At 41.8% G+C, this 22012-nt stretch overlaps 2 protein-coding genes across 5 annotated transcripts; one reads left to right on the forward strand and one right to left on the reverse strand.

The window, feature by feature from the left end:
* Positions 1–5709: 5709 nt before the first annotated feature.
* LOC115799208 (copine-3-like) lies at positions 5710–13809 on the reverse strand. 4 transcript variants are annotated; one of them, XM_030756232.1, is made up of 17 exons: positions 13228–13461; positions 12898–12960; positions 11076–11255; positions 10735–10914; positions 10582–10656; positions 9861–9932; positions 9696–9773; positions 9523–9612; positions 8857–8955; positions 8690–8773; positions 8490–8549; positions 8188–8321; positions 7869–7923; positions 6861–6912; positions 6625–6758; positions 6147–6380; positions 5710–6028 (listed from the first exon to the last, which is right to left on the reverse strand). In XM_030756232.1, the coding sequence occupies exons 3-17, from the start codon at positions 11232–11234 to the stop codon at positions 5909–5911; spliced, it is 1626 nt and encodes a 541-aa protein (XP_030612092.1). In that variant the 5' UTR covers positions 11235–11255; positions 12898–12960; positions 13228–13461; the 3' UTR covers positions 5710–5908. The 4 variants fall into 4 exon arrangements, with proteins under 4 accessions (XP_030612092.1, XP_030612093.1, XP_030612095.1 ...); XM_030756233.1 differs by lacking the exons at positions 12898–12960; positions 13228–13461 and adding an exon at positions 13542–13809; XM_030756235.1 differs by lacking the exon at positions 12898–12960 and having other exon boundaries at positions 13228–13242.
* A 161-nt stretch (positions 13810–13970) lies between these two features.
* rmdn1 (regulator of microtubule dynamics 1) lies at positions 13971–16919 on the forward strand. Its single transcript, XM_030756238.1, has 11 exons — positions 13971–14001; positions 14257–14466; positions 14899–15004; positions 15186–15270; positions 15499–15658; positions 15772–15861; positions 15957–16012; positions 16165–16252; positions 16336–16366; positions 16473–16606; positions 16705–16919. The coding sequence occupies exons 2-11, from the start codon at positions 14344–14346 to the stop codon at positions 16744–16746; spliced, it is 915 nt and encodes a 304-aa protein (XP_030612098.1). The 5' UTR covers positions 13971–14001; positions 14257–14343; the 3' UTR covers positions 16747–16919.
* The last annotated feature ends 5093 nt before the right edge of the window (positions 16920–22012 follow it).

Here is a 22012-nt window from a genome sequence, read left to right on the forward strand (position 1 = left end):
GCATAGGGCCCCTTGACCACCAGGGGGCCACCAAGCTCACCTAAATTTATTAGGAAATTTTTTTTATTTACGTGCCAGTGTCGTGAAAGAAAGAAGAAACTATTACAGCACACCAGAACTGTACAGTTGTAACAATACTAATTCAATGAGTAGACTACTTGCTGACTGACTTCGTGTATCACCTACATTAGTTTGGTTACACATGCGCATCGGCAGTGCTCCAAGTGATCTTGACGGTGCATTAGTTACGGTCATTCGTGGATGAGGCTACAAGACAAAAATGTCACAGAACCTGTCCCTCTGGGGGGGATAGAGGAAAAAAAATAGACTGTGCATTTGTAAGCTGCGGTTGTTTAATCTGATTAGATTACGCCATGGGTGCCCAAACTACGGCCCGCGGGCCAAAGTTGATCCGAACTCGGATTTTATTTGGCCCGCAAGTCCATACATACATGTGTTATTTTTGGCCCACTGACCCAAGCAATGAATACAACTCGGCATGCAATTCCTATTTTTAACTCATGGAGGCAGTGTTGTGTAACAGATGTCAGGCAACTGCTTCAAAACCTAAAAAGAAGATTTGGCAACATTTGGAGACTCTTCGAAATAGCCCCGAAAGCTGAAATCCCCCCACTGATCACCAAGGGAACATCCCCTATCCCCCAGACTTCATTGCAAACACAGCTGCAACTTTTCCAGAGAAATCTGTCACAAACGGCGCACCACACACTTCCCCAGAGGTGGCAAAAGTACTGACATTCTATACTTAAGTAGAAGTACAAGTACTTGTGCTAAAAAATACTTTGGTAAAAGTCGAAGTACTGGTTCAACTTCTTTACTCAAGTAAAAGTAAAAAAGTACAGGCTCTGAAATGTACTCAAAGTAAGAAAGTAAAAGTAGCTCTTTGGAGGATGTTACTACCTGCTATTTTTGTGTAAAGCTAACTGAACCTCATTATATATTATTGTAATAACATAAAATAATACATGAGAATACAAATGGTATTCCAATTTTAATCCTAATGAATGCACTCAGCTTGAATCTGTTATGTAGGACACAAACTGTGAAAGAGAATTTGAACACAGCTCTGTTCTCTGTGTCCTCCATAGTAGAGGGTGACTGTGCCTCCACCTAAACACAAACATGAACTCGGAGGTTACAGTTCAGAAGGTGGAGGAACACTAAGATCAGCTGTAGTGGCTCTGCATGGGGAGAAGAATCACAACTTTCTATTGTGAGCTCCAGTAAATGATGTTGGTGTGCAGGCTGTGATCAGCTGACCTGCTGCTGCTGCTCTGAGGTTTACTGCTCTGTGTGGATGAACTGAATTCACAAAGATGTAACCCAGTATTTCACAGCTCTCTGAGCTGATCTCCATGCCCTACAGTGACAGCATACAGGCTGTAGAAATGTTGGATTCAGTGAATGAATCTCAGCATCAGCAGCTTTGATTCAAACTCATCTCTGCTGCACTGATGTAACCTGTAACTGTGACCATGAACACAGCCTCTGTGCACCAACAGTGTAAATACAGTACAACAAGCTAACATATTTGTTACGTACTAAACTGCAGTATTTTCATACAATCTTTGAATAACACAAAGTCAGCATACTTCAGTTTGTTTTGCAGTCCAGTCCACACGCACACACAATTGTATTTAAACTGGTGTAAATGATTTTTGGGCCTATAATCTGTCAAAAATATCTCTCAATTCATTTTGAGGTAGAAGCCGCAGTCATGTTTTTGAGCAAAGTGACTTTTATATGGAGCTCTCAGAAGGGAAGCAGTTGCTACTAGCAGTCATCCATTTGAGACCTGAGGACTCTGATGGACCAGGTCAGTCAGTCAATCTAACCTCTCTTCTTCCTCTCCTGTCCTCTTTCTCCATCTCTGAGTGAACTTCTCTCTCTTTGCTCTCCCTGGAAATACAGCAGCTCTTCTTTTAGCTAGCAGACACACTGTGTGACAAACTGCAGACACTTTGTGTGTTTGCTGATATTTGTTGAGCATTTAGAAATGTTGCATTTACCTGACACACGTTACTCCCTTCATGCTCGCTCCTCTTCAGTAGCGCTAGCTAAGCTGTTTATGTGCTGCGAGCACAACTTACGGACTCGTCCAGCCTGCTGTAACCCCTGATTATAGCGCTATAAATGATACTTAAATTATATGGGTTTGCGTATTTAATTCCTTTGTATGTGATAAGCCCCGGTGATGGCGGATACGCCAGTACGGTTGTTTCTTATTATTCCTCCTCAGATCGTTTGATGTTTGACGGAAATGCAAACTTTTCTCAGACGTGTTAAACCTAAAGTAACGAGTCTGTTTGGAAAATGTAATTAGTAGAAAGTACAGATAATTGTGTAAAAAATATAGGGAGTAAAAGTAAAAAGTAGTCAGAAAAATAAATGCTCAAGTACAGTACAGATACCTGAAAAATCTACTTAAGTACAGTAACGAAGTATTTATACTTCGTTACTTCCCAGCTCTGCGCTTCCCAGCTCGTGTACAGGTACAGGTGTGCAAAAGAAGCGGTGAGTTCAATGACCACCTCTGCAGCTGGACCTGCAGTGGGAGGTGACTGAACTTCAGTGTGACAGCCAACACCTGCATCTCTCTCTTGCGCGCATTTTTACCAGTGTGCCAAAAAGTGATTTTTGGTATTTGCCATAAAAACACACACACACGCACACACAATTGTATTTAAACTGGTGTAAATGATTTTTGGGCCTATAATCTGTCAAAAATATCTCTCAATTCATTTTGAGGTAGAAGCCGCAGTCATGTTTTTGAGCAAAGTGACTTTTATATGGAGCTCTCAGAAGGGAAGCAGTTGCTACTAGCAGTCATCCATTTGAGACCTGAGGACTCTGATGGACCAGGTCAGTCAGTCAAGGCCAGAGATGGAGTTGGTCCTTCAGTCTTCCACACATGAACACACACTGAAATATGTCAGTATTCTATATGTGACTGTGACTATTATATTATCATCCTTGTTTATAGTAGCACCACTCCCATGATGCCTGCATCACCTGACAATCTGAGAGCCAGACTCAATGGAGCCATAGGTGGAGAGGGTGGAAAGAGAGAAGAGGAAAGTGAAGGACAGAGAAAGAAGGGCAAATAATAGTGTGTGTGTGTGTGTGTGTGTGTGTGTGGTTGTCTTTCAGGGGAAAGCGGCTGATAAATGAAAAGCTATAAGCCCATTATACTTCCCCATCTTTAAGTCTTCATGGTTTCAAGAGTACTTACTAATAACCTTTTAGCTAATTGAATTTTCTGATTTTCCTCCTGTAAAAAACAGACCTACATGGTCTGAAAGCCTGCACCTATCTGAGAGAGTCTCTCTGTAGTGATCTCCCACATCCACCTTAACTGTAGCAGTAATGATATTGTTTATAAAATTTAGATCATTTTTCTTTTGCTTGTCTATGTCACAATTGTGAATTATGTAAGCGGCATCTCGTATTTATGTTCTTTAGTTCACTCAGGACATTATAAAAAGTCCTTATCAAGTCTTAAAATTAGGTAACACAACCTGAAACGAACAACACCACATGACTATGTTATTATGTAGTTAACAAAAATTAAGCCAAAAAGCAGATTCAGTAGTTTGCTGCACCACCTTTAGCAGCAATAACTTCAAGCAATCATTTTAAATGGATGCAAATAAATTCATTTTCTTAAGATAAGACAAGAAATCATTTATTGCATTTATTTTTTATTATAGATTATTAACATCATCTGCAGTGTAACATGGACTTGGCACAAAATGAGGAGAACACATAAAAAAAAAAGCAACTATTTATTGACACAACAAACTGAATCATTTAATCAGCAAAGCCATGTGTGAATATGCAGAGGACAGTATGATTATTTTCCTTGTGACTGCTTATTGATAAAATGCACCAAACAAGCTATAGTGTCAGTTATTGGCATCGGTGTTGGAGGACAGTGAAATGCACAGTATCAAACTGGTAGTTTAGCGATGTTTGGGAACGGCTTCCTGGTTAAACTAAAAATCTATTCCATAAACGGAAATGTTTGGTTTGCACTGTTTTTGAAAGAACCTTCCTGTTTCCTTTCATCTTGCCCACTGGGAAGATATTCCTCAGGCAGCCGTCACACAACCGCTTACTTAGAGCATTTCAAAAAAGCCAAGTGTTACTCAACTCCCGCGCAGTGACGTCATCGTGGAGAAGAATCCCAAATGTTAGTCCTGAGGAAGCATCACAGTGGCCATGACAGTGTCCTGCTCCGGCTTATATCTGTGAGCTATGCAAGTTATACGTTGTATACAAAAGCAAAGCTGACTTCGTGCACTTCCCCAGGAAGAAAGGGGTGTTTTATTTATTTATTTATTTATTTATTTACTTTGGTTTGTGTATTTTTTTTTTCTGATGACATGTGATTGTTTAGTTTCATAGTGTTTTGCATGAGATGCACATTTTGATTTGCTCCACTTTAAAAAGCTTTTTCTGAGTGTTTTTAGTTTACCATAAAGATTTCTCCTGAGAGTACGGTAGTTTTGCTGCACTTTAAATTCCAGTGTGAAGTAATCAGTAGTGTGCAAAACTCAAATGGTTTCCCCAACACTGTTTGGCACTGATTTATACTAGGGTTTAATATTTTTCCCGAAAATGACATGAATCAAATCCCGGGAAATGACGAGCCATTTCCCGGAATCCCGGGAAAAAGTTTATTTATTTTTTATTTTAATTAGGCCTTCTGTAGCCTGTGTCGGCCTTAACCTATTGTGATATTGTAGAGGTAGCTTTCCAGCTATGTCCTGTTATGCCCAGTAGGGGGCAACGTTGGCTTGATTAACGCAATAAAACCTACATCTCGACATTCGAGTGCTCGAGCTATGCGGTGTTGTATCGTTCCTCAACACTCCCTTAACAAATATAATTCGAATATTCCTCCATTGTACATGGAATTATACCAAGATATTTTACAACTGCTGGTGCAAAACAATACGGTTCATCTCCACAGCATTGATAATGGCTCAGCCACGCTGTCGTGGCGACATCTGTTACACTGTATCTCCACCAGTGGAACGCTGTAATAGTCATTGAAAAGTTAACTACCGTACTACACTATAATATGGCATAACACAGGGCCTTGAGTAATGCACTACGACTTGGTCATTGCCATTCTGGCAACAGCAAATTTATAACACCGTGTCTGAGGGTTAAAGTAGGTTCGCTGTGAATCGTCTTTTGAAAAACTGGCCAATCCTTATAGCCTAAAAAATATACATTTTACTCAACTCCATTTTAAAAGCGAAATATGTTAAAGCAATCTATTTCATGATAATTTCTTCACACATTAGGCCCGTATCCTAATTCATGATTGTTAGTAAGCGGCTGCAAACGAGGAAAGAAACACTCGAAGTTAAACAGATATTTCTTTATTGTTCAGGGCAGGCGTATTTTATAGGCTATATAATGCAATATAACAATATATAATAATATAAAATTATATAATACAAAATACCTTAGGCTAAACACATTGCCTACGATTTCAACAAATTAAAGAGGAAAAAAGCACAACTGTGTAATACCTCTATTAAAACGCTTGAGATGAAGGCTGAAGCCTTAAACGGAGGCTGAACGTGCCTGAAATGAAGAGTAATGCTTTTCGCATTAAACGAACCCTTCTCTCAATATTTCCTTAAATTTAACATTCTGAAGCTTTCTTTTCTTTCTGAAAGTCAAATCGACGCGCGCGACTTTTTTCCCGGTTTCCCGTCTAACGTTTCCCGGGAAACGGGAAATGGTTCTGATCGCATTTCCCGGGAATCCCGGATCCCGGGATTAAACCCTAATTTATACCCTTCTCTGGGGGAAGGAGAGACAGACAGGAAGTGCTTTGGAAGTACTTGAGTACATTTAATCTGCCTTACTAGGACGTCTCAGGAGCGTTGAAAAGATTGGGGGGTTTCAGCTTGTAAGCATTGAAAAAGGACGCCATTTGATCAGGAAGCTCTGCCAGCACGCTCTGAGCCAGGGCCATGCTGTTTCCCTGCAATGACAAAGTCGCAAGTGTGAGAACTCAGCTTGTTTAGGACCACTTCAAGTTTGCGTGCGTCTGTGCTGAGCAGAGGAAGACTAGTTTATAAATGCTCTGAACTGCTGCCTACTTGGAAATTTCTGAAGGGCACAAACTGCACGATGTCTCTGGAGGCGACATCCCCATGGGGCGAAAGCAGCAGTTTGTCATCACTGTCCAGGAACTCCATGGCACTGAAGTCTGCCCCGCCAACACCCACGATGATGATGGACATGGGCAGACGGGAGGCCTCCACGATGGCGGCGCGTGTCTGGTCCATGTCTGTGATCACTCCGTCCGTGATGATGAGCAGCACAAAGTATTGCTGAACGAGGACAGAAAAGTGGATCATGCACTGACACAAAGACCAACTGCTGTCTACTTCCTATTACTATGCTGTTCTAAGTGCCTTGATACTTAATTTGTAGTCTACGATCACAGCCTAACCATTAGCTTTCACATTATAATGATGCCACTGTACATACTGCTCAAACAGCAACCTCATTTTAACGACAGATGAGAAATTAGAAGCTCACCCAACAGTGTCACAGAAGCAGAGCAGCACTTACTGAGGCCATACGCTGCTGGAGAGCTTGTCTGGCGAAGCAGGCCACGTGGCTGATGATCGGAGAAAAGTTGGTGGGACCCCAGAGCTTCAGCTGAGGTAGACACTGTCTGTAAGCATCCACCACGCCCTCTATGCCTGCAGCGTGCACACCCACAGGTGTGAGGGTAAACAAATACAACATCCACAGGCAACTGTGTTTGAGAACCAAACACAGTCTTGAGAAAAGCGTAAAATTACCTGCACAGAAGGGATGTGCTTGATTGAAATTGACAGGAAACAGATGGGACACCTGTTAGAATAAAAAAAACAACAAAAGCTTTGGAGCACAGTTCTAGCTGCCTTTGATACGTACATATAACACACAACATGGGGTAAATACATAAACGATGAGTGAGCACAGTGTTTGTATAAGTATATATATGTATGCTTTCTGAGTAGCACAGTGGAGCAGTGGTTAGTACTGCTGCCTCACAGCAAGAAGGTTTCTGATTTGAGCCCCAGCTGGGGCCTCTGTGTGGAGTTTGGTACTCCAGCTTCCCCCCACAGTCCAAAGACATCCATGTTAGGTCAACTGGTGATTCTAAATTGCTCATGGGTGTGAGGCAAGTAATGTGCTTGGAATAAAAGTGCTGTCTGAAAGCAAAGTTAAAAATGTGCCTTGTAGTCTACCGTGGTCACTAAGATTAGAAAAATGTATATAAGCTGGACAAAAAAAAAAAAAGTCTTTATAATGTGACAATGATAAACTTTTCATTTTGATTTATCTACAAATGGGCACACAAATGGAAATCTTGGCCTGATGGCTGATGGCTGGCTATGTAGAGAGCCCTGAAAAACTGGCCTGAGGCTGAGCAGACCAGCAGATGCTGGTCAGCAGAAAGCTGATGGAAAGTTAAACCGAGCAGATATAATATGAAAAGCTCTTTGTGTTTCCATAGTTTCTCCTTCCATAAAGAAGAACAGTAAAAGCGTTCACACATTAACTAAGGTGTTGAGATAGTCAAGTCCAAACATTGTCCACAACCGCCACGTATTCTCACTTGAGGAAACACTCTGCTACGACGATACAACAAAAGCGTGCTGCGTGGGTAGAACAGACAGGAGGCAGGACGACAAGAGAGATCTGTCAGTTTTGATATGAGAACCTGACTCTGTGAGTCTAAACTTTGAACATGGCAACAACAGGATGCGATACTGTAATACCAGATGTCAGCTTTTTACGTTTTTGAAATGAATGTTTCATACCTGCCAGGATGGAGGGACCTGGGCTCCAAACCCAAACACAGGAAACATCTTATTACTACACAGAGACAGACAGAAGGAGCTCACTGAGTGGTAGATTTTTAAAAAAGCTGTTGAATCTAAATCCTGCAGAATGTGATCATCACTTTTTAAAAACATCTCTATTTTGTTGCATCATCGTATCTTAATATGAGGAAATTTTACATTATTTACAAAGCAACACTTGCTTTAACATTTTGGTTTTCTTTTTCAATCTCTGTATCAGGCTTCTTCCTTCAATATCCTTCATTACACTGAGACTTAAGGTGGTAGGATAATGTACCTGTCATAGTCCTGGATGACATTACCCACTGCCCAGATGGCTGCCAGGTACTCATTATAGCCATCGGGACTGATGTAGTGGAGGGACTGGGGAGACTCGGGATCCCCGTTGGAACCCGTGAAGTCAATGGCGATCTGGACCGAGAGGATCATGACCAAGATACCAGCCGCACATCAGAGATAGTTAATGAAGCTTTTACAAGTTTCAGACATGCAGTGTGAAAGTTATATCAGAACTATTCAAAATCTTACCAAACAAATTAATAAATTTAAAAAATAAAATAAAAGTTTTTCCACACTCACCGTGAAGTTGATTTGACATCCACCCATTATGTAATCCAGGAAGGTGTATTCCTTCAGTATCTGAACGGGTAAAGCTCACATGAACTGTGTGCAGCAATCCAATAAATATCAGCGGGACTTAACTCAAGTTATTTTAAGATGCTCGATCGCCCGCTGAGAAAAATGTACTAAAATAGAAGTGAGAAGTTTTACATCATCACCTGACACTGCCTGATGCAGATGACCCCAGAGTTTTTATAGTTTTTCTTCTTTAACTTTTTCAGGTTAACACACTCAAATTCAGCCTGAAACGAGACCATTAATGTCGTATTAATGTCAGTGAAATACAAACAGCGGAACTAAAGAGACTGCAACATAAAGGCCTCACCGGGGAGATGTGCTTCCCCGTTTGCATCTCTGCTAGTGTGGCTTTAAAGCTCCCAATGAGGTCATGGGAGCCACTGACGTGATGGTCGTAACAGTCAACCTGAGGACGCAAGCAGGGAGATTTTTCTGTAATGGGGGGTAAAACCTATTACATGATATGTTCAGACCAAGTATGAGGACAGGATGATGGGCTATGGTTGATGCTAGCTTGGTCAAGGCTAGCAACTAACATGTCGTTTTTAGACTACTGCATGAGTTATTCACTATTTATGTGAAGGAGGGTAGCTTCATCACACTATAAGCACTCTGCAATATATTATTAATATCAAACAGTGCAAACAGTTGTCAGTGTATATGCAATACATGCAATGACAGTAAGTCAAACCAATGAAAGAAAAGAAAAATCCTTCAACACATACACGCAGCGCTTATCCAGCCTGGGTCACATGTTTGGGAGCATTGTTAAAGAAGAAGAAATACAATTACAAGATGAGTTATTTATAAGCAGTGTGATCAATAAAGCCAACAAAAAAAAATCTAAATAAGAGGAAGGAGGGGAAGAAAATTGACTGTTTTCACACATCACAGCATTATTTAAAGGTGTTTTCAGGTTGTGTTAATGGGGTGCGTTTTTAGTGAGCACATTAGCTGGAATATATAAAATGACCTTTATAGGCTTCTCCACATCTCCTCCACAAAGAGACCGCAATGAGATCCGGAATGGCTTCCATATTGGGTTCAGGTTGTTAAATACAACCTGTATAAAGAGGTTCCCATTAGCTACAAGCCAATAAGGATTAAATGCAAGCTGAAGAACCGCTTGTTGGTGGATTTGTGTACCTCTGTCCTGTGAGCCAGCTGCCATCCGGATTCTGTCTGCTTGTAGAATTCCAGGAAAGGGTCGGACCACCACAGATACTGACAAACCATTCCCAATTAGCTACTCACAGAACTTAAAATAAAGCAGTTCACTTTATTAAAGAACCTTGATGCAACTTTCAGTACCTTTTTGTCCAGCTTGCGTCCCGACACCTCAAAGTTTGCTACTCTGGTGTCTGTGATTTCTTCAGCAGAGATCTGTTAAAAAAGAACGACGTGTAAAGATTTGTGCAATTTTGTCCTAAAGAACACTTCACAGTGAGAGATGATGCTTCATTTCTTGGTCTTATATAAAAGATTAACACAAACATAAAAATAAAAGAATGAAGCCAGTGCACAAGTGCAGCTGCATGCTTTCTAATCACCAGCAGGGGGCAGCTCCTCTGGTTTTTAAAAAGAACTCTGCATGTAAAGTCTATGAGAAAATCACCCCATTCCTCACTTTATATATTACCTTGGTATAGCTTTTCCCTGTGGGTTTATGGTCTAAAATGCTAGTTTTACATTTTAATTGCTACAGCATGGTTTTATTGTGCAAAACAGAGGACAAAACAGGGCATGCATTAGAGCACGGCTACCGAGTGATTTACAACTACAGCCATGACCCCTTACTGATGAGAACCAATCAATCTAAGGTTTCCATAACCTTTGATTATGGTTAGCTAGAATGACTAATTCCAGCAAAATACGAGTATGTTGTGACTATGCAGGTTTAACAATCAAGGATGGAGCCATGCATACTCTTATTTCTACCACATACTGTAAGTACACGCAGAAGCACAGACTGGAGTTCATGAGTGAGGACCTTCATAAGAGAACAATCATAAAGAGAAAAGAGTCGACTCACTGTGATGGTCCCACGCCCTGCCGGCCTCTTGTCCTTCAGGAGCAAAGGCCGAGTCATCTGCTTGTTAGAAACAATCTGGACGATGGCAACAACAAGGAAAAATGAAGCAGCAGAAGAACAATCGGTGTTTTAGATCTACAAGCTGAAACTCACCTGGCCGAGGGTGCATTCAAGCTCCCCGAGAAAATCATCATCGCTCAGGTCGTAGGTGTCATTGTCAATATCGTACACACAGAATTTCAGCCTCTGCACCATCTCGAAATAGTAGTCAAGCACAAACTTCTTTGCAAACTTTGGATTCAGGCAATTCAGGATCATCTCTGTGCGCCCAAACTAATTCACACAGAGGAAAAATATAAAAATGTCTAACGTAACTCACATGACTTAGACTGAAGCAGGAACAAAGCACAGGGAATATTAATCAATGCCCGCCATGCACGCAGGGAATGTAGATTTGCAAACTTAACTGAGATATACCACTGCCTGCTACACACCTCATACCACTGAGAGCCTGATGTGTTGATGTACAAAGCACACAGAGGGTCAGACTTAGAGAAGATGTCCATGTCCATAAGGTTTTCACAGGCGATGGTCAGCTCCACCTTGCTGGCACATTGGGTGGCCGCTGGCACCGGGGCCCCGCCTGAGGCCATAGTAGCTGTTCCTGCTAAGAGCTGCACGCAGATGAGCCACAGAGCTCCAGTCAAGTCCTGTACACTTTTACACTACCTCTATGTTAATATTTTCTGTAACATTTCAAAGAGAATAAACTACTTTTACCCCAAAATTGCTACTTTGAATGATACTTTTACTTGGAGACAAGTCAAAAGTTGTCAAGAGACTTTATATTGGGGCTTTTTCTTTGTTTGTTTGTTTGACATAGTTTATTAAACAAGCCATTTCTGCCTAGTGTTGGTAATTAATGTCATGACATGGTTCAACAGTTATAGCCTACAAAATGTCCCTTTAACAGACCAAAATACTTCAAACCAAGACGCTGATTATTAAATTACACTGTCATTTCTGGAGCATGAAGCCACACTGCTGCTCCTTGATCCTCACCACTCTTCTAAACCTGATTTCAACAACTCTTTCCCCTTCTTTCTTCATTCATGCACTCCTCAAAGTACTCCTTCAGCTGTGATGACATTAGTCATCTGCTAGTGGTGGCTGTGCGATGCAAGGCAGGCTCAGATGGAAAAACTCCAATGCACCACAGTGCCTTAGAGTGTAAGAGGTTGTTGGTGAACTATATCAATCACACCTGTTGCTTCGTCGCATTATTACAGATTTTTTTTTATTATTTCCATCGGTCATTTTAATATGTGATCAACAGAACAAATACATAAAATACAGTTGGATTCCCAGGTACTTTAACTGTCACAAAAGTGCTTCACATTTGCTGGGCTTCATTTGGACGTGCAACAACCACTGCTGCCAGTAGATGTCACCCAAGAGTGCTGAACGAAACTTAAAGCAGCGAATGTTTCACACAATGGTTCAAAAAGGTTCATTGCTTCAAAAAGCCTCGTTTTCCCATCACTATTTAAAAGTCGAGCATAAACACAGAAAGAAACAACGTATTTCATACGTTTATACGTGTTTTCAAGAGACGAAAGTGTGGGAATTCGTGTACGTCATAGCAAGGAATCACCGGAAAACACCAGGAATTAACCACTTTAAATCCCGTGATTACAGGAGGGTACAGCACCCTCGGGAAACGCTGCGCGCACGCGCGTTACCACTTTACGATCATCAGCATTAGTGGGGATTGTCACATACCTACACAACACCGGATCACCGTCAAAATTTAATCACTTGTTTCCTGTACGACCCCCAACAACTCCAGAAATTTCCATGGAAATCCGTTCAAAACTCTCAGAGTTATCCCGCTAATGGAAAAGCAGCCAAAAACCAACAGCCTGCCTCCAACTATCGGTGGGTGGGGTAACTCTGAAGCGCTGTTACCGTTACTCGAGCTAATGTAACGGGTCTGTTCCGTGATCGTATAGGTTGCAGAAGAAGACAGCTCACTCATGTGACTTGAGATATTTATTTTCTGCAGAAGAGATTAAAACCACATTAATCCACTTCTGTCTGCCTTTTTCCATGCACTCTGCTCCCTCAGCAGCGCAGAACAACACTGTGTGTAACATATTTTCTTTCTTTTTAAATTCAAGCTTTAACAAATTTCCTCACAAAGTAACAAGAGGAGAAAAACGCCACCTAGTGGCCACATTAACATATAATGCGGGGGGGGCAGAGTTAAAGAAATGAATGGAAATAAAACATATAACTTAAAATAAAAGCACATACCTGCAGAAGAGATTAAAACCACATTAATCCACTTCTGTCTGCCTTTTTCCATGCACTCTGCTCCTAAACATGTAAACAAAAGCGGTATCTAAGCCACTTGTGCTGCATGAATATACACTGGACGGCGAACTAGTGGTCATGTTCGCGCAAAAAAGATCGACAAGAAAAACATCTATAAAAGTTATAACAGTGGTCTAAACAGCCCAGAAATGCCTCACAACATACAAATAAACAATGGTAAACAACATGTGCCAGAGGTTTCTGCATACATAGCTACTTTCATGAAGAAAACAATGATAAATCACAGCAGCAAATTTTCCCGCGACTTACCCTCAGCAGCGCAGAACAACACTGTGAGGGGAAGGGGGAGGGGGGAAGCTACACACGCTAGGGAGGGCTAAGGAAGCCCAGGAGACACAAACGAGGCAGAGTGCAGGAAGGCATTACCCACAAGCTAAATCAATAAAACAATGACAAATTAAAAACAGCCCAGTGAGATAAAATTCACAAATACTCAACATAACATGAATTAGAAATAATAATTAATGAAGTTCATTTTTAACTCTGTTACACTAACACAAACAGGCAATGACAGTTGGGTGTCGCTCTCACAGCCAGACCTGCTCTCACACCTCATTATTTACCTGTGCAGCTGATGACAAATACACACTTTTTTCCTGCCTCTGCTCCTATATGAACACGTAACGTTTACATGACAACAGCAGCTGTGCTGTACCCCGGGGTGGGGTGGAGCTCACCCTCGGCCCTGCCCACATAATGTCCTTCTGCCCGCTTTCACCCCTTCAGCGTCAGACAGTTTTTCAGCTGTTTTCTTCTGAAGCTGGATTTTAGAGTGAGTCCGTTTGCAGCGTATCTGCTACTAAAATCGGAGGAGGACCGTAACACTCCGGTGGGAGTACCCTGCGGAACCTTTTTATGGTTTCGGTGTTTCTCCCCGATTCAATAACAAGGTGAAGCAGAGTTCTCCTGTGTGCGTTCACGAAATATTTTGGCAGCTCTATTGAACGCCAATTTAAAACAAATAAAAGGCGTTTGAGGGTTGAGTCAGTCAGACCATTTAGTGGATTTCATCAGATTCAGCTGGTAATGGCGCATACGCAGGGTTTCTGTCTCTCTAAGCGCTGAAATTAAGTTTAGTCAGTTTTATTCTGCGCTCTCTCTCTCTCTCTCTCTCTCTCTCTCTCTCTCTCTCTCTCTCTCTCTCTCTCTCTCTATATATATATATATATATATATATATATATATATATATATATATATATGTGTGTGTGTGTGTGTGTGTGTGTGTGTGTGTGTGTGTGTTTGTTTGTTTGTTTGTTTTTTGCGCGGGTTAATTTAGTGCTCTTGAACGCCCCCCGTGTGCCCCTTTGAGCTGTGACGGTGTGTCAGTGATGAGCGGTCATTGAGAGTCTGGACCTGTGAAGAGATGGCTGGGAGGCTTTTAACGCGGACTTTAGCGCAGTTTGCATCTGGCGCAAACTGCGCTAAAAGCAGAGCGGCAAACCGGAACTACTGGACTACTTTAAGGAGCACTCCCACCGCTTTGACGGTAAATAACGACGCTTTTCTGATCAAAATAATCTTGCTGAATTCATCATCAAACGTCAACTTTCTTTATCTTTAAAGGAGTTCCGTGATTTGCGCTCAGGAAGATCAGAGGCGCCGCTTCCTAAGAGCTGTATATGTTATATATATAGGACCAATCAAAAGTTTGTCCAAACTTTTGATTGGTACTATAGGTGAAGGGGAAACGGGCCTTTAAAACATGAGCTGCTAGTACTGTATCATAACGATATGCGAATGTTTGCCAGCCGGCTGCGTAATCCTTGAAAGTCAGTGGAGAGCGCTGCATGCACAATGAAGCCCTGTCTGGTTACTCGGGGTCAGCACAGACGTCAGGAGTCACCTACAAGTCTGATTTCGTGCCTTCATGATTACATTTCCTTGTGTGTTTTTGTGTCATTCCATTATTTGTGCACAGGCTGGCCGAGCTGCATTCCTCCTGGGGCTCCCTGCGCTGCCCTGCTTCGGTTATGCCGCTTATCGCAAGGTGCAGAGTTCAGCTGTGGTGTGCGCTTTAGAAAAAGGTACATGGCAAAATTCGGATGCCACATGTACAGAGTTTGGTATTCAAACCTGGTCTTTTTAAAAATAATTTTGGTTTAAAACACAACAGTCTTTGCCTAATTGTCATGATCACTTCTAAACAAGTGTCGTTGGGAGGTTGGACATACTGAATTTCAGAGCTGGTGGTTTGTGCCTGTGTAGGGGAGGTTTTGGAGCAGGCTGACTACCTGTACAGCTGTGCCGAGACAGAGAAGCTCTACCAGCTGCTGCTGCAGTATAAAGACAGGTAAGGAGAGCGTGCAGAGGGTTATTCATTCTGCTTTATCCTTGACCCTTGGTTTTTGTCTATGTTCTCTGTCTCTCACACACACACACACACACACAGTCATTTTTGTCCAACTAAATTTAGACTGTAAACAAACAAAAGTCACAACTTTAAGCCCACCGTTTGGTGAAACATTTTACTTTGGTGGTGTCTGGTGGTTGTATTTTGTGGGTGGGTGTGTGTGTCCAGCGATGATGCAGAGTTCCTGTGGAGACTGGCCCGGGCCTCTCGGGACCTGGCCCTCCTGCCGAACGTGGAGGCCGAGCGGAAGAAGCAGCTCACATTCGAGGCCTTTGAGTACGCGCAGAAAGCCCTGGAGAAAGACGAGGCGTGTTTTGCAGCCCATAAGGTAGAATGGTGGCTTCTTCGGGGCGACCTCCACACTCACGTGATGTTGATTGCAAAGCCGCTGAGGTCCGATTTTTAACAGCTTTCTTTCTTTTTCTTCTGCTCGTAACGCAGTGGTATGCCGTGTGCCTCAGTGATGTCGGCGATTATAAGGGAGTGAAGGTTAAAATTGGAAATTCGTACATCATTCGGGAACATCTAGAGGTGAGAGGTCATTTTTAAGGTCGAAGTCATGTGATCAGAATCGCAGAACCGTATTTAACCAACATCTAAATGCTGCTCTTTTTCTTTTTTCCTAGAGAGCCATCGAGCTCAACCCTAAAGATGCCACCTCCATACACATTTTAGGTTACTGGTGAGTCTTTTTCCAAAGACTGTGTGCATGTGATTCAGTCCATCATCACAAGCATCGTCCTCTTGGTATTTCAGTGCAGTCTGTCCATTAGCTGCTGATCCCCAAACAGTGCTGTGAATCAGGACCTCTGTTTCCTGTGTTGGATCTCTTAGGTGCTTTGCTTTTGCTGAGCTGCCGTGGTATCAGCGCAAAGTGGCAGCTGTAATATTCTCATCGCCGCCCGAGTCTACGTACGAGGAGGTGAGGGAGCTCTCGGGCTAAATCTCCCGTCCTTTGTTTTCTTACTGGTTGCGCAGTAAGTTTTGTTTTTCTCTCTCTTTCAGGCTTTGGCATTCTTCCTGAAAGCTGAGGAAGGTAGCGTACTGCCAAAGCCACTAATACTCAAAAATAAACACAGACCGCTGTGTGTCTGAAAATGCAGTCAGCCAACAAGTATCTGTGTCTCGCTCGTTTTTCTCAGTTGACCCAAACTTCTACAGCAAGAACCTGCTGATGCTCGGGAAGACGTATTTGGCCATGAAAGACAAGGAGAAAGCTCTGCTGTGGCTGACCAAAGCAAAGGAGTACCCTGCTCACACACTGGAAGACAAAGAGGTACACACACACCACGGTTATGGTTTACCGTGTATTTTTATATATTTCAGTTTAACTGTATATCAGTGGGAATCTTGCATGCCGATCATCCTCTGCAGGTCCACAAGGAAGCTGTGGATCTCCTGAAGAAGCTAGGATGAAGCTCTTGTTAGAGCTCAGTGAAACACGATGCCTCTCCGGACCCTTTTAACAGCTGCTAACGAAATGTTTTCTAAAGATTTTGTACTTAATTATTAATAATAAAAGCAGACCTGTTACTGGCTTTGCACACAGAAATCACACATGCCTTTAAAGAAGTAATAAAGAAATTTCCTGCTGTTTAAAAGTTTTTGCATTATTCATTTAATTTAACATTTTACTTCAGCCAGATTCCAGAGTGTGTTTGAGTGTTTTTGTTTAGCATCACATAGTAGCTGCAGATTAGTCACCTGCACATCCATGATGTTCCACCACACCCCAGAGGTGCTCTACTGGATTGAGATCTGGTGACTGTGGAGGCCATTTTCATGTTCAAGAAACCAATTTGAGAGAATTTGGGCTTTTTAATGTTGTGTGCTGGAAGCAGCCATCAGATGATGGGTACACTGTGGTCTTAATGCAATGGAGACGTCAGCAACAATACTCAGGTAGGCTGCGGTGTTTAATCGATGCTCAGTTAGTACTGGGTGTGTCAAGAAAATATCCCCCACACCATCGTACCACCAGCAGCAGCCTGAACCTCAGTTTTCTGTTCTTAGCTTAGCTTCTAGGACACCTGGTGTGGTCTTCTGCTTCAAGGTCAACAAGCTGCACATTCAGAGATGCTCTTCTGTATATCCTGGATGTACTAAGTGTTTATTTGAGTTATCTTCCTATGAGTTCAAATAAGTCTGGCCATTCTCTGACCTCTAGCATTTTCTCCCAGAGAGCTGCTGCTCACAGGATATTTTCTCTTTTTTGGACTGTTCTCTGCAAACCCTCGAGATGGTCATGGAGGAAAATCCCAGCAGATCGGCAGTTTCTGAAATACTCAGACCAGCCGCGTTCAAAGCTACTGAAATCACTTTTCTTCTCCATTCTGATGCTCGGCTTGAACCTCAGCGGGTTGTTTTGACCAAGTCTACTCACCTAAATGCACTGAGTTGCTGCCATGTGATTGGCTGATTACCATGCAAACAATTACACAGCTTAGAAATCATTTGTTCCCTTTTCCCTCCCACAAACTTTAACAGTTTTATTTCAGCAGTGCAGTAATATTACTACATACATTTTCTTATTTTCAGGTTAAAACAAAAGAACGCTAAACTAATCCGTTCCTTTACACCGAGTAGGTTCTCTCTGGAGAGTTTAAGTTATATTTTTGCAGAACCAAATGGGACAGCACAGGGTGAACTGTTTAAACACTCCCACTGTGACTGATTACTAAATGACTCACGTTCACACACACTCCTCAGAGCAGTGGTTCTTTCTGGCATTATGGATCCTTTCTGCAGCAAGAACCCATCAAAACAAAGCAGGAAGAATTAAAAATGCCAGTGCTGTGAATCCTAAACAGGTCTCTCACTGACACAGATTTATTCAAGTTTTGTATTTTCTAAAAGTTCTGTAAATGTAAACTAAAGTAAATTTTTACTAAGATATGCAAAAAAAAAAAAAAACACAACCCTTAAGTGGATTTGCTCATTTCAGTTCTATATTTCTCTATATTTTTATTTTAACATTTATAAGTACACAATATTGAATTACTGTATTATATTTTTAGGAATTACAGCAATTTTTCAAAACAGTTCCAGATTTTCAGAGGCTTAAAAGTAACTGGGGAGTTGTGTGGCGTGCAGTTACTTGGCCAGGTGAGGCCTGTTCATTATTCCATGGCAAATTAAACAAAGTATCTGGAGTTGATTCCAAATGTTAAACTGTTACTTGGTAGCTTTTCACTGGAAGTCTCAACATGAAGTTAAAGAGATGTTCATAGAAGGCTGAGAAACCAAAGTAAACCCATCAGAGAGAGACGGCAAGCTCAGCAACACCGAAGGGCCTGAAAGACCACAAAGGACCACTGAGAAGCCTCGAGGAGGTAGGCCTTTCACTGTCAAAGTCGACAGTCAACACAATCCTAAATGTAAATACAGAGGGCTTACAGCGAAGTTCAAACCACTGAATGATGGTAAGTAAAAGTATGGAGGAGAAGAGAAACAGCTCATGATCCAGTGCGTACCACATTATTGGTCAAACACAAAGACCATATTATGGTATGTATGGCTGTCAGTGAAGCCAGGCCACCGGTGTTTACTAATGATGTAATTGCTGATAGAAGCAGCAGGATGAATTGTGAAGTGTACAGGGCTGTACTCTGCTCAGATTCAACTAAATGCTGCAAAGCTGTTCGGACAGAGCTTCACACTGCAAATACTTTGATGACCTGAAGTAAACCGTGTAAAAAAAAAAGTTTCTCAAGGAAAAGAAATGGGATGCTCTTCAACAGCCAAATGAGTCACATGATCTCAACCCAACAGAGCAGCTTTTCACTTACTGAAGACAAAACTGAATGCCGAGACACGCAAACAAGCAGCAACTGCAGCAGAGACCTGGCAGAGCATCTCAAGGGAGGAAGTGCAGCGTTTGCTGATGCCCGTGGGTTCTTCAGACAGTATCAAAACAATCCTTAAATTTAGATGTTAGTTTGTCCAATTACTGTTGAACCTCTAAAATGAGGAACTATGAATAAAAAAATGGCTTTTACTTTTCAACACTTTAATACTTTTGTTAAACTCCATGAATTGAAGCTTAAAGTCTGCATTTCAATCACAATTAAAATCCACTAAAAAATAAAGAAGCTGCTGGAGTCATTTCTACAAGTCACAGTTTCATTTCCAAACCATATTTTATTTTTGCCCTCCACACATCACACAAAAAAACGCAGTAAATGAGGGGGTGTATTCACGTATTTATTTGTATCTCATAAATCGATCTCTCTCCATTTAAAATGGGTGAAAGCAGATTAAAAATGAAACTTCTATACACATCTTCTCCAGTAAAGGGGCATTCTGTACAGTGTAGTTGGTGTTTACAGTGTGTATCTACACGCGATATGTTACATGGTTGGATGCATTTCAGATGGCCTAAACCGCAGTACGCACCCTGCTGCATTAATAAAAACTCAGCTGATAGCTCAATCAATCAGCTTTAGTTCCCCCCCCCAATATTCAGGTGACACTTCAGCTAGTTGCTCACTGCGACAAAGGCAATCTGAAACATCCATCTACTTCTGATAAGAACGAAGGCATCACAGATTTCCATCAATGGAGCGGCAGCTCTGTGTAAGTAATTATAATATTTAAGTACTTCATTTACTGTCTATCTTTTTACAATGAATATTCACATACACAGTTGATTTTCTTTGATTATAGATTTCTGTTCAAAAGGAAGCACAGTTATGCAGTTTTGACGTCTCAGAAGTCGCCTCCTTTTGCTACAGTTAACGGTTCTCTCCGTGTTGTTGTCCCCCATTCCAGTTCTTCCAATCGGACAGCTGAACAATTTATATACACACACACACACGCACAACTGATCACTTGACTAATCACAAGCTCCTCAGAGGGAAAGAAGTCTAAATCAGCCTGCTGCTGTTTGCAGTGGTCTAAAAAATGCCAAAAAAAAAAAAAGAAGAGAGAATGGCCTGCCACTGGTGTAGCTGGTTTTCCTGCATTTAGACCACTGACTGAAGAGTAAGCACCAGAGTTGTCATTTACACACAATAGACGTTCAAGGTGACAGTGTGGCAGTTAAAGAAACAAAAAGGGACAAGGGAGAAATCAGGGGTGCAAAGGTAAAAAACACACAACAAAGCAGCGCGTCATCAGGCTAGATGCTGCGTCAGGCCTCCCGATACTGAGGAGTCTCACCGTGGAAAGTTTCCACGTTTGATGATTTATAAACTAAGGCCATAAGTCTAAATATGGAGGTGAATAAGTTCAACTGTATGATCTGGGAAAAGCACTGTGGGCAGGTCATTTTGTGTAGCTGAAATGCAGTCGCACTCAACTACAAAAAAGAAGACAAAAGAAGATGTAACAAATGTTTCTCTTACATGCAAGTTTCCACTCAGTCCTGCATGAATGCAGTGCTTCTGTGTTTCTACTTTCTCTTCAAACTAGTCTAGAACATGAATTTTGATACTTCTTGTACGCGGATGTCTTCTGAACGTCACTGCAGCACAACACGGCCAAATTGTATTTACACTAATTTATTATGCATTATGTTAGTCAGCTGTGACACCGCTAGCGTTCTGTAAAACGTGATGGCTCTATAGGACTGAAGACACTTCACAGTCTGAGATCATTCAAAGAGGCAAAAGAAAGCCAGTTACACACACACTTTCTATTTTTGTTGCAATTTCACACATTACACACAGGTGACAAATTAATGGACAAACATGATGACTGCTTCCACACAAGTACATTTAAGCAGTTAACATTCAGCCATGCTACGTGCCAAGTATAAAGAGGCCAAGGTGACTTTGTATGGAGATGGAGAGAGGAAATGAAGCACTATTAGTAAATGGCATCGGAAACTTAATGATGGTACTGCAAGTGCGATATGTAAGGTGACTGAGAATGCCAATTCAGTGTGTAAACATGATCAACAACAGTCAGAGGAAATCACAGTAGAGCCCTCGTTACAAAGGTGACTGCACAAGGGTTCAGCGCGTGGATCGACACAGATGTGGTTTACGCCAAGACAACAGACACAACTGAACCTTTGACCCCTACAGCGAGTGGATCTGGCTCTGTCATGCTTTGACAATTTGCTGACATGATTTGGGCCCACTTACAAGGGACGTATCACCCGTTTTTTTGTTGTTTTTAATTTGGTTGTGTAGTCTGAGAAGTCTTTGGACCTTTACATGTAATAATGGGTTATATAGATAAACTGACTTGCAGTTCATAGAAAACATTCTGAGTCATTACCTTCATGTATCAGTGACAAAAACAAATCGATTCAGACTGCAGGGGGATGACAGCGCACTGAACGGGAGGGGACTGAGGGGGGAAATGTCAAGATTTTGAACAGACACACACTCCGAATCAGGGGTGGGGAATCTTTTGGAATAATGGAGTTCCATTCCTCTAGTTAGGAACTGGTGGCCCGATAGCTAAAGACACTTTATCATCCTTTAATCTGTCACCTGTCTGTAGATCATTATTCACAGTGTGCAAGCAGGCTGCAGTCTAGGTATCCCGCAACAGCTCCCATGTGTCTCTAGCGTGAACCTTAAATCTATGAAGCTCCCACTGTCACCACACCCACAGTAAACTTTTTCTCAATTGAAAATATCTTCCTCGAGTCCCCATACATGTTTTCCCCCTAAAAACAAAAGAAAAAAAAAAAAACAATCCCCAATCATGAGGATCCAAAGATTCTTCT

Source organism: Archocentrus centrarchus, chromosome 20 (assembly GCF_007364275.1).
Source record: "Archocentrus centrarchus isolate MPI-CPG fArcCen1 chromosome 20, fArcCen1, whole genome shotgun sequence".
In the NCBI taxonomy this organism is placed as follows: Eukaryota; Metazoa; Chordata; class Actinopteri; order Cichliformes; family Cichlidae; genus Archocentrus; species Archocentrus centrarchus.